Source organism: Lates calcarifer, unplaced genomic scaffold (assembly GCF_001640805.2).
Source record: "Lates calcarifer isolate ASB-BC8 unplaced genomic scaffold, TLL_Latcal_v3 scaffold_58_123, whole genome shotgun sequence".
In the NCBI taxonomy this organism is placed as follows: Eukaryota; Metazoa; Chordata; class Actinopteri; family Centropomidae; genus Lates; species Lates calcarifer.
Genome location: NW_026118169.1, coordinates 30,241 through 45,000, shown reverse-complemented (window position 1 = coordinate 45,000; position 14,760 = coordinate 30,241). Strand labels below are relative to the sequence as shown.

Sequence of the window (14,760 nt, the reverse complement as noted above, 5' to 3'; positions counted from 1 at the left end):
GATGGATGAATGGATGGATGAATATGTTCTAAAAGACAGTTACCAATTTTAACATTGCTCACCTGGTCAGTGATGGTCAGTGATGGTCTCTGTTGGTTTTCAGGATCACAGTGGATCTGTCCACATCGAGTGACCTGGCCTTCCACTTCAATCCTCGCTTCAATGAGGGTGGCCAGCAGGTGATCGTCAGGAACAGCTGCATTGGCAAGAAGTGGGGCAAAGAGGAGAGAGAACTGCAGCGTTTTCCCTTCGCCAAGGGACAGTCGTTTGAGGTCAGATGCTGATTTTATATCGATAAAAATAATCTGATTTTATTTTTATTATTATATAATAATATAGATAAACCCTTTTCAGTCTAAGGTCCTTGTTTGGGTTTGGTCTGTCCTCTATCAGTGACACTCAGATGTCAGAGGATCCCTGAACTCACCACAGTCCATGACCTTTTATTAGGTTAACAACAGTTTGTGGTTTTGTTGCTGCAGATGAAGATCCTGTGCACCAACAGGGAGTTTAAAGTGGCCATCAACAACTCTCACCTGCTGGAGTACAAACACCGGATCACCAACCTGAGTGCCATCAACAAACTCAACATCTACTACGACCTCACCCTGTCCAAGGTCCACATGGAGACCTTGCCCTGAGACAGATCACCAGATCCATCACCAAATCCATCACAGAATGAAGGGTTGGGGGAGGGTGGATCCATCTGTCTACAGGGGATCGTCAATTAATTCATAAGAAATCCAACACTATACTAATACTATATATATCATAGATAGAAGGATCTACTGGGGATCCACCAGAGAGCTAATGTACATCATCTGTAGATCATCATTTTCTAAAATAGGCAGATTCATCAGATTCCTTCCATAGATCTACAAAAGATTTTCCATAGATTCTGTAGATCCAGAGAAATTGATCAGTAAACAATCATCCTCAGTGGATCCTTTTGTAATAGTCTCTTTTTGTACTCAGGTGACTCAGAAATAAAGGCTTTATCTTTAACCACCAGCTGTTTGTATGTTTGTATTTGTACAGCAGAACCTGACCTCTGACCTCTGAAGTTATATAGTAGTTTTAAATAATTAATTATATTATTATACATGGAAGTTGTATTTAAAGCATGTTATATTGATGTATATCAAATGAATTTGATTAATTCTGTTTAATACTCTAGTATTATCTAGTAAATTGACTAAAAATGTATTATATTATTAGTTATATTATAATCAGTTATATTTTCCTTAGTGCATTATATTATTATATACTAAATACATTATAGTTATTCTACATAATGTTTGAATTTGATTTCATTTAATACTTCAAAATATAATTTAGTATTAGTATCATTTTTGATATTATTATAATAATATAAATCATTAAAAAATAAATTATATTGATATACTGTATAATATGCTTCACGCAGACACCAGGGGGCGCCACTGCTGCAGGTCTGAAGAGTCCTCAGGTTTAGGAGGAGGAGGAGGGGGTGGAGATGTGGCCTCATTGTCTCAGGTCTTAAACTGACAGTTAATGTGTTTGTTAATAAGCTGAGGAGGAAGAGGAGGAAGAGGAGACTCCTCTGACATAAACTCTGTGTATTTATTTTTACATGTCAACAGGAGAGACATTAAACGCATCATTCTCGTCCTCTGCAGGAGGTGAGAGGAGAGGAGGACACAGGGGACAGAGAGAGGACGGAAGAGAGGAGGGAAGGAGACAGACAAAGGATCAGGGAGGAGGGAAAAGCTAGAGAAGGAAAGGAGGAGGTGGGAGAGGGACAGTCCAGTCTGACCTTTGACCCGTGGCTGTAGGAGGGCTCAGGTTCTCCTGGTTCTGATGTTTTGTTGTTGTTGTTGTTGAAACTGAAGACGGTTCACAGATAAATGATGAAACACGAGAGGTCTCACTCTGTCTCTGCTGCTGGGAACCAAAACACTCCAAAATACAAACCTACTGTTCAGGTTTAAATAACGTGAGTAATGATGAAAAATAAACATCAAACTAACTGTTAATGTTCATAAATAATTTAATCAATAAAACTTTTATTGAATAAAAAACAGTGTAAATCTTCTGAAGAGAAATTCCAACTAGAGAGGACAATAAAGGAGAGAATAGATCCATTAAATTAAACTCGAAATTGGATCAAATAACAGAAGATTAAAATCTGATTCTTTTCAAAAAATGTTTGTAGATTGATCAATCAATCCACAGAAAATAAACTGCTGAATATTCTGATAACTGATCGATCGTTTTGAGTTATTTTTAGTAAGAACACCAAACTTCTCTTGGCTTTCTGTCACAGTGAATTAAAGGTGTTTTAGTGTTGGACCAGCGGTCACACAGAACCAGAACCTTTTATCAGATAAACAAGGGATCAACAGTGGAAACAACCGGTTCAGCCACAGACACAATATCATTCAATGAAACATGACAAGGAAATAAAACAGGAAATAAAGGGATTTTTAAAAAGGTGTGACAGTTTCTAACTTACAGAGGTCAGTGATTGTTTTATATGTTTCATTTTTACTAAAACAGACACGTTCCTCGTTCTTAAAATCTTAAATTCGATGTAAGACACATCCTTTTACACAGACGATCTTTGGCAGGCGTTGTGACGTCATGACGCAGCAGCTCCAGCTGTACGTCCGGGTGCTCGGTCTGTAGACGTTAGTTCGGTCAGGAGAACCGACAGGTTCGGTGACGGTGGAGCTCCGGTCAGACCGACATTCACGGTTTAAAACGACGTTTATCCGCAGCGGAGTTTAACGTGAACCGGGACGAACCGGGAACAGCTGCCAGCAGCGGACAGAGACGGAGAGATCGCCCCTCAGGTTAGTCTGACCCTCGGCCTCTGTCCGGTGGGTTCTGCCGCTGTAACCGTCCGTCCGCACCCGAACACGAACCGACGGAGACTCGGTGAAGTTTATTGAAATGTCGTCGCGCTGTTTCCTTCCTCTCCGCTCTGCGTCCGTTAGCCGCTGAAGCTAGTCAGTTAGCCAGGTGTATCATGGCGTCAAACGGCCGGGGCTAGTAGCATGCTAGTTAGCGCAGAGGCTAGCAAAGTTTGTGGACTGGTGTCGGAAGTGAGCTCCGGTTACAGACGGGGTGGTAACGGGGTGGTGGACACTTTGTTGTCTGCTGCTCTGGAACATGTAACCGCTTCTATCGTCATACGGAGCCGGTGAGAAGCTAAATGCTAACAGACGTTAGCAGCAGACAGTGGAGGTGGTGCAGAGGCCTCGGGGTCCGTGTATGATCCGGACTGAGGTTCACAGACTGCAGGTCTGATCCTGCTGCTGTGGGTCAGTTCAGCTGGTTAACACCGGGCACGTTAGTTAGTTAGTTAGTTAGTTAGTTAGGTTTGAAGCTGCCAGTCACATCTCAACATCTGTTCAGTTCACAGCTGCAGCTCAGAGTCAGCTGATCATTTTCACCTTAATCAATTATCAGGTGAGTTAGACATCACAGAGTCTGGACCCTGAGGAGGAGTCGACAGGTTCAGACAGACGTCCAGTCTTATTGATCTGAGGCGATCAGCAGCTGTTCCTGTAAATACGCTCTGTAGCTGAACTTTGACCTTTGACACACACACTGAGAACTCCAGGAGCCTCCAGGTTATTACCTCCTGTAGCTGCGTCTCTTGTCATCAGATCATGTGATCGAGTGTTTGATCAGAAAGAATGTGAGTAAATCCTGAATCCTGTGTGTCGTCTGGTTTCCTCTGCACTCGTTCATGTGATGGAGGGTTGATCTGAGTGCAGAGCTGAACGTGACGTCTTTACACTGAAGGTTACAGCAGATCTTCAGCTGGAATCAGCCCATCGACTGCTGCTTGTTTTTCTGTGCCCTGATTGTTGCTGATGATAATGAAACGTCTGTGTTGCAGCCTCAGACTCAGAGAGAATCAGACTAAAGATGGAGATAAAACAGCAGAACTGTCCTTTACTGACATGCTGAGATGTGGTTTTCGGTGTCAGATGTTGTGGTTTGAGTCTCATCAGTCGACCTGTGATTTACCTGTACCTGTTTGAACCTGTCTGAGGTCTGTCTCAGATCTTTGACCTGATGAAGGATGTGAAGCCCTCAGAGAAGCAGACGACTGTAATGTCAGAGATCTGCAGGAGAGGAGAGCTGCTCTGTCTGATTTATTCTCTGTAAACTGAATGTTCGTCCAGACGCTGCTGAGTCACTGTTTCCTCAGCAGGTTAATGAATCAGCTGACCGAAGTCACATCAGCTGCTCACTAATCATCTCTTATCTTTTTGTCTCCTGCTGTTTCTCAGATGGTTTCACCTCCGTCCACTTTCTCTGTGCTCACACTCACTTCCTGGTTTTACTGTTGAAGCAGCTGCTTCAGGACGTTTAACAGCAGCAGCTGAAACGTTAATGTTTCCATGTTTGAATCTTGTCAGAGTTCTCTGAACCCTGACCCACACTACACTACACTACACACAGTGTGTAGTGCACAGCTTTCTCTCTTCTCTCTCTCCTCCCAGCATGCCTTGTGGTTGAGCAGAGGGTGTGGTTGTCTGGCTGAACAGGCTGAAACAAGCTTCAGACGTTTGTATTCCTCTAAAACACAGAGGAACTGGGGCTGCTGCTGTTTCACTCTGACCAATCACAGGCCTGGAAACAGCCACATGACTCAGACAGCTGGTTGGACCCTTTGAGGCCTGTACTACGAAGCGAGGTTACTGTCTTATCAGAGTAACTTCAGGAGTAACTTGGTGACGTCAGGTGTAACTTCCTGATTAACCTGTACTATGAAAGGTGGACAGGTTTTACCTGAGGTCTGTTGCCATGGTGATTTACACTGCATCTCTAAACTGCTCTGAGCAGTTTATGTTCGTGGTTAACTCGGTGTTACAGGTGTTACTTCTACCTAAGCTCCGCCCCACAGGTGGAACAACCAATCAATATTGACACAACGACTGAGAGAGGCTGACTCTGCAGGACGGGGGTTGTCTAAAGACCGTCAGCCCCCCCACCCCCCCAAAAAAAAGAAAAAGAAAAAGAAAGAAAAAAGTAGTGGATGGTAGAGATATGTGGACCAATAAATGTTTTTTTTAGTGCTCCATATTTTCCATTTTCAATTTCAGTTACTGTTAATATGAAGTTCATACTGAACATAACAGCATTACATTCATACATATACAGCCTGAGTGTTCCAGGCAGAACATCGTTAACAGGAACAGCTCATTCTCAGACATGTGACCCACGTGTTGACTGTAATCAAGTATCTGATCACATATGTTCTGTGTCCTTACATCTCATATTACAGATGAAGAATCCAGAGAACATGTGACCAGTCTCTCTGTCTTTGTTGGTTTGACATTGTGTCGTTAGAGTCTCTTTAAATTCCTCTAAACCCACTGAATTAACGTGCGCTCTTCATCTGAGAGATACGGTGCACGCCCCTTTAATCAACACGCACTAACTCTGATTAAGTTAACACCGACTCAACTGACCCACATCTGAACCACCGTCGTACCGTTTAACACAGATCGAGGCAGTCAGGGTTTGTCAACCCCGACTTTACCTGAGAACCTGAGTTCAACCACAGGAGGTTCAACTCTCTCTGTAGTATAGGCCTCTGGTGTGTCAGTGTTGTTGTTGTGAGAGACAGATTAGAACTGTGAGGAGCAGAGGTAGAGCCTACATTTCCCATAATGCACTTGGACAGCAGGGTGGGGCACTGATACAGAGTACTGGACATAACACACTCTGTCACACAGAGACGATGATGAGACTTGATGAAGCTCTGGGTCAGAGTCCAGAGCTGGAATCAATCATTAGACCAGATCAATCGTTCAGATCAATCGTTCAGATCAATCGTTCAGATCAATCGTTCAGATCGAGCTCTCATCTTCTTCATCACAGTAAAGTCTGTAGATTAATATTAAACTGAAGCTGTGGTTTTGTTTGGGTCGGCCATGTTTGTTGTTGTTGTTGTTGTTTGTGTGTGTGTGTGTGTGTGTGTGTGTGTGTGTGTGTGTGTGTGTGTTGGCATTCCAGGCCTATTGATTACCCACTGCCTTATATAGACACAAGGAGAGAGTTCTGGCAGCTGATTGGCTCGTTGACTGACACATATACACACACAGTGTAAGCAGAGCTGGGTCTGACAGCAGCTGCAGGGTGTCACTTTACATGACCACGTGCTGCTGTCGTGGTTCAACACACAGAAACAAACTGGACCAGGACCAGGACCAGGACCAGGGTTCTGTCCAGAGGATCCAGCTCTCAGTGTGTTTGGTTCTTTCCATCAGTATTTAGACTCACTGTGCAGACAGGAATGAGTTATTCAGAGTCCTGTCAGCTTCAGGACGAGGACTGTTTATCTGGACCGGTCCATGGCCCCTGACGGGTCAGAACATGGAGGAGGTTCTGGTCTCTGTTCAGTCTGGTTAACAGCTGTCTCTGAATCTGTGGACTGAGGGTTTGTTTTCCTCCCCTGAGCTGAAGACAGCTGTCTGATCCTGAATTCTGTGAGACCTGAAGCCTGTGAGACCTGAAGCCTGTGAGACCTGAAGCCTGTGAGACCTGAAGCCTGAGAGACCTGAAGCCTGTGAGACCTGAAGCCTGAGAGACCTGAAGCCTGTGAGACCTGGTTCAAATGTTCAGCTGTTTGTGATGCAGGAGCAGGTTTCAGGATGGTGACTGTCAGATCAGCTGATTGACCTGATGGATAAACTGGTTCTACATGATTGATCAGATATTTGTGTATTGATGATGATGATGATGATGATGATGATGATGATGATGGATGATGATGTGTGTGTGTGTGTGTGTGTGTGTGTATATATGTGTGTATACAGGCTGTCTGCTTCCTGTCTGCTGTGGAGGACACATTTGACAGACGGACTCTGGTTGTATTTCCTGTCTGGGGGGGGGAGGGGGGGGAGTCACTGAACGTCTGAGAGATGTGAAGCTGAAGGATCAGAGGAGCTGTCACTCAAACCAGGACCACACCCCCTACCCCCACCACCAGCCAATCAGCACGCAGCCTGAGGTAAACCCACTCTCACACGGTTGGGGGGGGGGGTTGATGTAACAGGATGACTGTTTGTATAAAATGTGGGTCACTGAAGTTACACCACACACACACACACACACACACACACACACACACAGAAAGGACACATGAGGTGACCTCTGACCTCTGAGTCCAGGAGAAGATCAACTCTGATGTTTCACTGAAGTTAAGGTCAGTTCTCACTCAGCAGAATCAAATCAATAATGACTTTATGACTTTACAAACTGATGCTGGGTCGGCTGTGGATCTCCTGAGTAAATGTACTTAGTTACTTTCCATCAGCTGTGAGTATGAAACCGTGAACAGAGTTGGTGTTGGTGTGTTTTTAATAAAACCGACAGGAACCAAAGTTCCTGATCAAACTGGATTTAAATGATCCACTCAGTGGCAGCTCTGGAGCTTTCGAACGTAACATGGTCTTCTGTGTTAAAGTCCTGGTCTATGATTCAGTGACCACTGAGGAAGACCATGTGATGAGTGTGAAAGTTCCACTGAGAGGAGATTTGAATCTCAGGCTTTTTCACTGCAAACAGTTCAGTTTTAGTTCTGTCATTCTGGATGTGAAGTGATGAAGTCGGAGCTGCAGGAGAGTCGTCGTCACGGTGACTGGGAACAATTAAGATTTCACAAACTGCAGTCAGAGGCTAACGAGAGCCAGACACACTGTTATAAAACACCGAGAGGTCAGAGGTCACAGCTGTGGAGAGGTGAGTCAGATCTGCTCTGAGTCCGAGGACAGAAACCAGCTCCATGTCAGAGACCTGTACAACCTGCAGCCAGAGCCAGAGACAGTTACCTGTTCACCTGACTTCACCTGAGTCATAGTTCCAGTTTGACAGGAAGAGGAAGGAGCCCGTCAGCTCCTCCATGTCTCTGCTGATGGACATGGTCAGAAATATCATGAGCGTCTCAGTCAGAACCGCAGCGTCTTCGTCAACAGGAGGATTTGATAAAGATTTTCTGATTCATCGTGTAAAAGAAACGATTCTCCTGAAATCTGTGGTTCTACATCCAGTCAGATGTTGCTGTGACCTCCCACTACACGCCAACCAATCAGAGTACAGCTACACACCAACCAGTGTGTGTGACAGGGGAGAAAAACAAAAAACAGATCCAGATTTCAGGCAGAGACCAGGACAGAGACATGGAGGCAGCTGAGAGTCAGGTTTGTTCTTACTGGGTGTGACTGTGGGAATGAATCCAAACTGAGCTGAGAGCAGCAGCTGAGGTAATGCTGTGTGTGTGTGTGTGTGTGTGTGTTGTTCATCATGATGTAATCCTGTAGGAGTGTGTTCCTGCACATGTCTGAACATGTGGTCGAAGGAAAACAAAGACAGAACATGAAGTCTCTGACTCTCACTCACACTGACCACAGATCAGCCATCAAACCACCGGTGAACAACACTGATCCCTGATTTATTACTGGTCAAGTCAAAGGTCACTGATCTCATGAAACACCAGATTAACTTGATAATTATGATAAAATCCACTTTTATTAAATTCACTCAGACTCAGTTTACACAACAACAGTTTTACTAAAACTTTAACTTTGAAACTTTAACTTTGCGTCTAAAAAAGTTCATAAAGACGCAGCAGTAACACAGGCCAGTAGGTGTCGCTGTAACTCAATGAGTCTGCAGCACAAACATATACACTCCTACAGGGATGATGTGTTTCTGTAGATGAACTCCACTGTTCTGATGTTTGAAGTAAGAAGCTAATGTTAGGCTATAAACCAACTACACCACGGTCACATGACGTCAACGTCTCCACCACTAAGCTTCCAACTGGTCATTTCATTTAGCTCTGAGCTCTTCTACAAAAGCCTTTCTTCTTAGAAAGTTAGTGAGAGTTTGAAAGAGCGTGAGTAGAAACACAACGAGGCTGTAAAGGTGGACTGGTGAGTAGATGGGTTTTCATGTTAACGTCCCCGACAACCTCTGTAGTCTCATTTAGACACTCGTTAGCTGCATGTTGGTAAGCTGCTGCAGACACAGAGTACCCCCCCCACCCGGGTGTACCAGGGAAATAAAACTGTTGAATGTTTAACTCTGTGGTGCAGTAAATCCAGTGAGTGTCATCCAGCAGCAGGATCCTCCCTCTGAGTCTCAGTGTGCATCTGTCTGACTAACCAGGGCTTATAAGGCTTTCTTTATCTGCAACTCTGATAATCAGAGAGAGGTGTGTTTTCAGTCAGCAGCCGTCTGCTCTGAAATCTGTCCTTGAAAGGTCTGAACTGATTTTCATTCTGTCTCTGTCTGTTAGTCAGGACACCAACACTGATTCAGGTCTCTGAGTACCATGACCACAGATTTAAACTGTTTGTTTTCACTGTTTTTGTTCAGTCTCAGTAAATCCTGTTTAGATTTCTCTCCACAAGCTGGATTCATGAAGACATTTCAGACTGCTCTTTAATGTTTCATTTACATCGTAGTCTGAACTGAGGTGACGCCACAGATGAGTTAAAGATGTTAAAGATTTCAGAGAAACATAGACGCTCACAGGAAGTCTTTGTTGTTGTTTCTCTGTCAGAGAATCAGATCAGATCTGCTCCTGAAGAACAGCTGAGCTGTTCACATCAGAGTTTAACACAAACTCTTCAAACCTGCAACATTAAACCATGAAGGTGAACTGATTCAGTCGTATCTCAGACTAGCTGTTGTTAGCAACAGTTGCTAACATCGCTCTACAAACAGCGTAGCAACATGTCCACAGATAAAACCTGAACAGTTCTCTGTGTCTGACTGACTTCATGTAAACTAATGAGACTGAGCTGCTATAAAGAGGAACATTAGCAGAGAGTTCACTGCTGCTGATGAGGAGCAGCCATCTTGGATTCTGATGTCAGGGTTGGTGGGGTTGCTCTGACTTCAGGAGGCGTTCAGGTTCAAACTTCTGACTGGGAACTCAGAAATTCAGATTTCAGAGAGGAACTTGAACGCAGCATTAAGCTTATCTTCACATCAAGTGACAAAACAAGAAAAACATCTCTCAGCAGCTAAACTCAGATCCTGATGACCTCTGACCTCTGTGCAGACGACCGATCGAGTCAGATCAAAATATACAAGACATACTGAATGTTTCAGAACAGGGTTGGAATAATTGTCTCTCTCTCTCTCTCTCTCTCTCTCTCTCTCTCTCTCTCAGGACCATCATGCATCTGAAGTCGTATCCGAAGCTCGTGCGCTCAGAGTTGTGTTTGGATGCATCCAGTGTTCAGACGTCCTCCCAGCAGAGCAGTCTGTTTGTGAGCCAGCAGGGGACGCTGCTGAGGACCTGCAGCAGTAACCATGGCAACATTAGCAGTGGCCGCCTCCCGTTCAGTGTCATCTCCACCAACATGCTTCGCTGCAGCAACGCAACAAACAACAACGTCAGCAGCAGCGTGTCGTCGCTGCGACTGAAGGTGTCATCCAGCCCCGCCCTGCAGCTCCTCCCCCCACCGCTGGGCTGCGAGAACGTCACGCTCAGGATGTACCAGACCGCCACCGAGGACTCTGACACCCCGCTGGACATCTGGACCGTCATCAAGCCCGGACACGTCCGCGAGAAGATCGCCATCTTCGCCTCAGAGGGAGGACGGACAGATGGAGCTGGAGGCGGCGAGCACTCGAACAGGACGCCATCGATGTGTACGAACCACAGTGCCATGCCTGGACTAACTCGAGCAGTGAAGGCGAAGGGGAGCTGGGAGGAGAACTGCAGCGCTAAACGACGCCGCAGGTCTGGAAACAACCAGAACCAGAACCTCCAGCAGGACCAGAGGAACCAAGTCCTGGACGCCCAGCAACACACCCAGAAACCGTCTCCACAGCGCTCAGACTCGACTCAGAGCTCATGTGACAGGTGGAGGGGGAGCGAGGTGGTGACAGCGGAGGAGGAGGAGGAGCAGAAGGTGTCGGTGGTGGAGATGGTGGCGTTCCTGGAGCAGAGGGCGAGCGAGCAGCAACTTGACTGCAAACCTCTGCTTGCTCTCCAGAGGAGCTCCACCACCATCACGCTGTCCAGAGCCCCGCCCCCCGAGGTCAGGGGGGAGGAGCCGGAGAGCGTCAGGGTGTCGGACATGGTGGCCAAGCTGGAGTCGGAGTGTCTGAGGAGGAGGACGGAGGGAGACCTGTCGAGGAGCAACAGTCTGAGGAGGACGGTGGGACGAGTCCTGCTCGCCGCCGGGGACCAGAGCTCTGCCCCCTCCCATCCTACATCATCAGTGACATCATCCTCCTCATCGTCATCACTGCCAGGAGCTCAAAGTCCAAGTGGGACACAGACACCTGCCTCAGCTCTGACCACGCCCCCCTCACCTGAGCTGGCCACGCCCCCCTCTTCCCTCTCAGGTGAGGCTGGTGGGACTGGGGGGAGTGCTGTCACAGAGACTCAGACTGTGGCTCCGCCCCCTCTGTCAGAAGAGGCGGAGCCTCTGCCTGGCTTGTTGTTTTTGTCTTTGCCTCCTGCAGCTTCCACCCCTCCCCCCACAGACTCAGAGCCCCGCCCCCCTCACCACAGAATGACCTTTGACCTGGAACCTTCCCCCTCACGGCCCCGCCCCCCTGCTGTCAGCTTCTCACCTGACTCCTGCAGCCAATCAGAGAAGATGAGGAGAAGTCAGGAGGGGGAGGTTGTCGGTGTGAGTCCCTGCTCTACCGCGGTGCCTCTGGGCCGGCGTGCCTCGGTGTCGCAGGACTTCCTGGAGATGCGTCAGCGGCTGCAGCAGCTGCTGGAGCCGCAGCCGTACCTGGCCGTGCTGCCTCACCACCTGCTGGTGAAGATCTTCCTGCTGCTGCCCACGCAGAGCCTCGCCGCGCTCAAGTGCACCTGCCACTACTTCAAGTTCGTCATCGAGAACTACGGCGTGCGGCCCGCCGACTCGCTCTGGGTGTCCGACCCCCGTTACCGTGACGACCCCTGCAAACAGTGCAAGAAGCGGTACGGCCGCGGCGACGTGTCTCTGTGCCGCTGGCACCACAAACCGTACTGCCAGGCGCTGCCCTACGGCCCCGGGTACTGGATGTGCTGCCACGGCGTCCACAGGGACGCGCCCGGCTGCAACGTGGGTCTCCATGACAACCGCTGGGTGCCGGCCTTCCACAGCATCAACGTGCCGATCTACAGGAGGAGCCATGACGACGACTGAGAGTGTGTGTGTGTTTGTGTGTGTGTGTGTGAGAATCAGCTGCTCCCATAATGCAACAGCAGCTCAGAGTTTCCTTCAAAACACTGAACAGCAGCAAATAACAAACACCTGCAGAGATCAGTCATTGATCAGTCATTGATTTGTTGATCAGTTAAGTTCTAAGCTTCAGATCAGTTAACAGTTATTTACATCATCGATTGATCTGTTGATTAGTTTTCAGTCAACAGGTAGAGACACTTGTTCCACCCAGCTCCAGGTGACGTGGTCACATGACTGGTTCGGTTTATTGTATCTGAATTATTAATGACTGAAACATTTAATCAATCATCAATAGTTGCTGATTGATCCATTCATGACTGCAGCTCAGACACGTCAGAGGGAAACTCTGACCTGTGACAGGACGGCGCCCCCTGCTGCTCAGACCTCACCTCACACTGAAACCTGATCACAGTGAACTGACGTCCGTCTGTCTGACATCTCGTTACGTCAGCAGCTCATTAACAGGTAGTTTCCTCGTTAGCAGGAGGGAGGAGGAGTCCCAGCCAGGACTCCTCTTCTCCTCCTCAACATCCACTTACTCAGTTTTACAGCTGCAGCTGATTCTTCTTTTTATCAATCAAGACACTCACGTTTTCTCAGTCAGGGAATCAGATGTCATCAATGATCAGTTTCTGATCAGTCAGTTGATCAGTTAATTGATCATTGGCTGCAGCTCAGCTGTCGACTCTTCATCATGGTCTTCATCAGGGAGAAACTCAGTCTGCTGATGAAGACTGTGAGTTGGTTGAAAGCTACAGAACAGAGTAAGTGGAGTTTGAGCGGAGGTGAGGGGGCGTGGCTTCAGGGGCCGTGGCCTGTGTTTGTCTAGAGCAGGTGAATTTACCTGCATCTTGTTGTGTTTACATTTGTACATAAAGGTTGAAGGACAGATTGTGTGGTGGATTCATGTCGTGGTTGATGTGAGTGATGATCAGGAACCTGATGTGATGATGATTGTTGTTTTCAGGAGGAAGAGAGGAGGCGTGGCCTTGACTGTTCTCGGAGACGATGCAATATAAAACTGTAGAGACTGTAAAAAAGAAAATGAGGGGAGAAGATGTGACGACCTTTGACCTTCAGAGATGAGTGTTTTTTTAAGGTTTGCTGGATTCTGTCGCTGCCTCTTTTCTCTCACTGAGGTTTTGCTTTAATAAAGTGTTTTCTCATTGGTTCTTGTTTGGGTTAAAAACAAAGACTCGTCTTTATTTCTCTGCTTCAGTCTGAAACTTTCTGTTCCTGCTGCACATTCACCATCAACACAGCAGATAAAAACACTGACATTAAAAGTGTGTGTGGACTGTGTTTGTTGTCTCAGACAGATTTGTTCTCATGGTCAGGTCATAGTTCACACAGCGACAGATCTCAGGGTCATGTTTTCTGTTTTCTGTTGTCTCAACTCAGATGTAGAGTAACTCCACTAATTTACACAACTTGTAACTGATAACAAACACACTGAGACACAGTCATGTCATTTCCTGTGTATGGAGGGGGGAGAGGCTACACTCATCAGGTGATCCAGTTACCTGAGACAGAGGAGCAGGAAGCTGAAGACAGGTGAGTGTTAACATCACATTCTTGTTATTTTCCTGCCAAAGTCTCAGAGTCAGTTTTCTGTCTGTGAACAGTCGAGTGAAGAAGAGGAAACCAGGGAACATCAGCTTCTTCCTGTTCCCTCAGTCTGCATCCACACTGACTCCACTGATTCCTCATTTAAAGTTTTACAGCCTCTGTAAAAACACTGCTCCGTGTTAGTTTAAAAACTTGTATTTTACAGTCAGACTAGAAATGATAATGCAGTCTCAAACATTCATTTCCTGATTGGTGTCAAACTACAGCTGATCTCAGTGTCAGCTGCTGCTGAAGTTCTTAGATTTCACTACAACTCTGTCTTTGCTATTGTGTAAAACGAAAAAAACAACTGATAACGATCTGCTTCCTGTTGAAAGGAGCTGAACCTCTGAGTTTTCAGTTTGAGTAGCTGAAGACTCCAGAGTAACGTGGTCTTCATGCATCTGCACAGATGAGGTTTAAACTGAGACGTGTCAGGGTGGATGTAGCCTCAGACCTTGTTTGTGTCTTAAAATGTTTAGAATACCGAGTACACCCTCTAGTGTTCAATGTGAGGAACTGCATGTCTGTACAGACTGATAGAAACACAGATTAAAACATTAGTCCAGTCTGGATGGTGGAGAACACCTCGGCTAACTGGTCCATGCAGTCCGTCAGGATCCCTCCAGTGACTCCATCTGCTAACTTCCTGTGGTACACAGAGCATCCACTCTGTCCCAGCTTTAGAAATGAATGGACTTCTTGTTGACTCACAGACCTACACAGTTAGTTATGTGGAAACAAACTGACCTGAGGTCTGCTTTTAATAAACTGTACACTCTGTCAGTGTGTGTGTTACTTCCTGTTCTCTCAGTCAGTGTTCCTGTTTCCCTCTCAGACTGACTGAAGTCCAGAAGATGAGTGATTGTGTGGAGGAAGAGGAGGACGGAGCAGAGTCTCCAGGATCCATCTGTCTGTCTCTGAAGGGTGACCGGTCCAAAGA

The 14,760-nt window shown here is 46.6% G+C and overlaps 2 protein-coding genes and 1 long non-coding RNA gene across 6 annotated transcripts in view; 2 read left to right on the top strand and 1 right to left on the bottom strand.

Annotated features, from left to right (window-relative positions):
• Positions 1-1,011, top strand: part of lgals3b (lectin, galactoside binding soluble 3b) — a 4,654-nt gene extending 3,643 nt beyond the window's left edge. Inside the window, exons 6-7 of the mRNA XM_018674792.2 lie at positions 104-272; positions 483-1,011. Of these exons, the coding sequence (XP_018530308.1) occupies positions 104-272; positions 483-641 (328 nt within the window). The 3' untranslated portion in view covers positions 642-1,011. The remainder of the gene's footprint in view (positions 1-103; positions 273-482) is intronic.
• Positions 1,012-2,606: 1,595 nt separating this feature from the next.
• fbxo34 (F-box protein 34) lies at positions 2,607-13,402 on the top strand. 4 transcript variants are annotated; one of them, XR_007812757.1, is made up of 4 exons: positions 2,607-2,834; positions 6,822-7,015; positions 10,187-12,677; positions 12,717-13,402. XR_007812757.1 is itself a non-coding variant. In XM_018674784.2 (3 exons), exon 3 carries the CDS (start codon positions 10,194-10,196, stop codon positions 12,168-12,170), a length of 1,977 nt encoding a protein of 658 aa, XP_018530300.1. In that variant the 5' UTR covers positions 2,607-2,834; positions 6,822-7,015; positions 10,187-10,193; the 3' UTR covers positions 12,171-13,402. The 4 variants fall into 4 exon arrangements, 3 of the variants coding, with proteins under 3 accessions (XP_018530300.1, XP_018530301.1, XP_050925574.1); XM_018674784.2 differs by having other exon boundaries at positions 10,187-13,402; XM_018674785.2 differs by lacking the exon at positions 2,607-2,834 and adding an exon at positions 5,253-6,571 and having other exon boundaries at positions 10,187-13,402.
• On the bottom strand, positions 6,470-6,804 carry LOC108882343 (uncharacterized). The gene is made up of 2 exons (XR_007812758.1): positions 6,611-6,804; positions 6,470-6,578 (listed from the first exon to the last, which is right to left on the bottom strand). It is a non-coding gene; the product is annotated as an uncharacterized LOC108882343 (long non-coding RNA).
• Positions 13,403-14,760: the final 1,358 nt, after the last annotated feature.

Excerpts from the sequence above, each read along its gene's own strand:
- fbxo34 (XM_018674784.2), top strand. The coding sequence starts at position 10,194 with ATGCATCTGAAGTCGTATCCGAAGCTCGTGCGCTCAGAGTTGTGTTTG.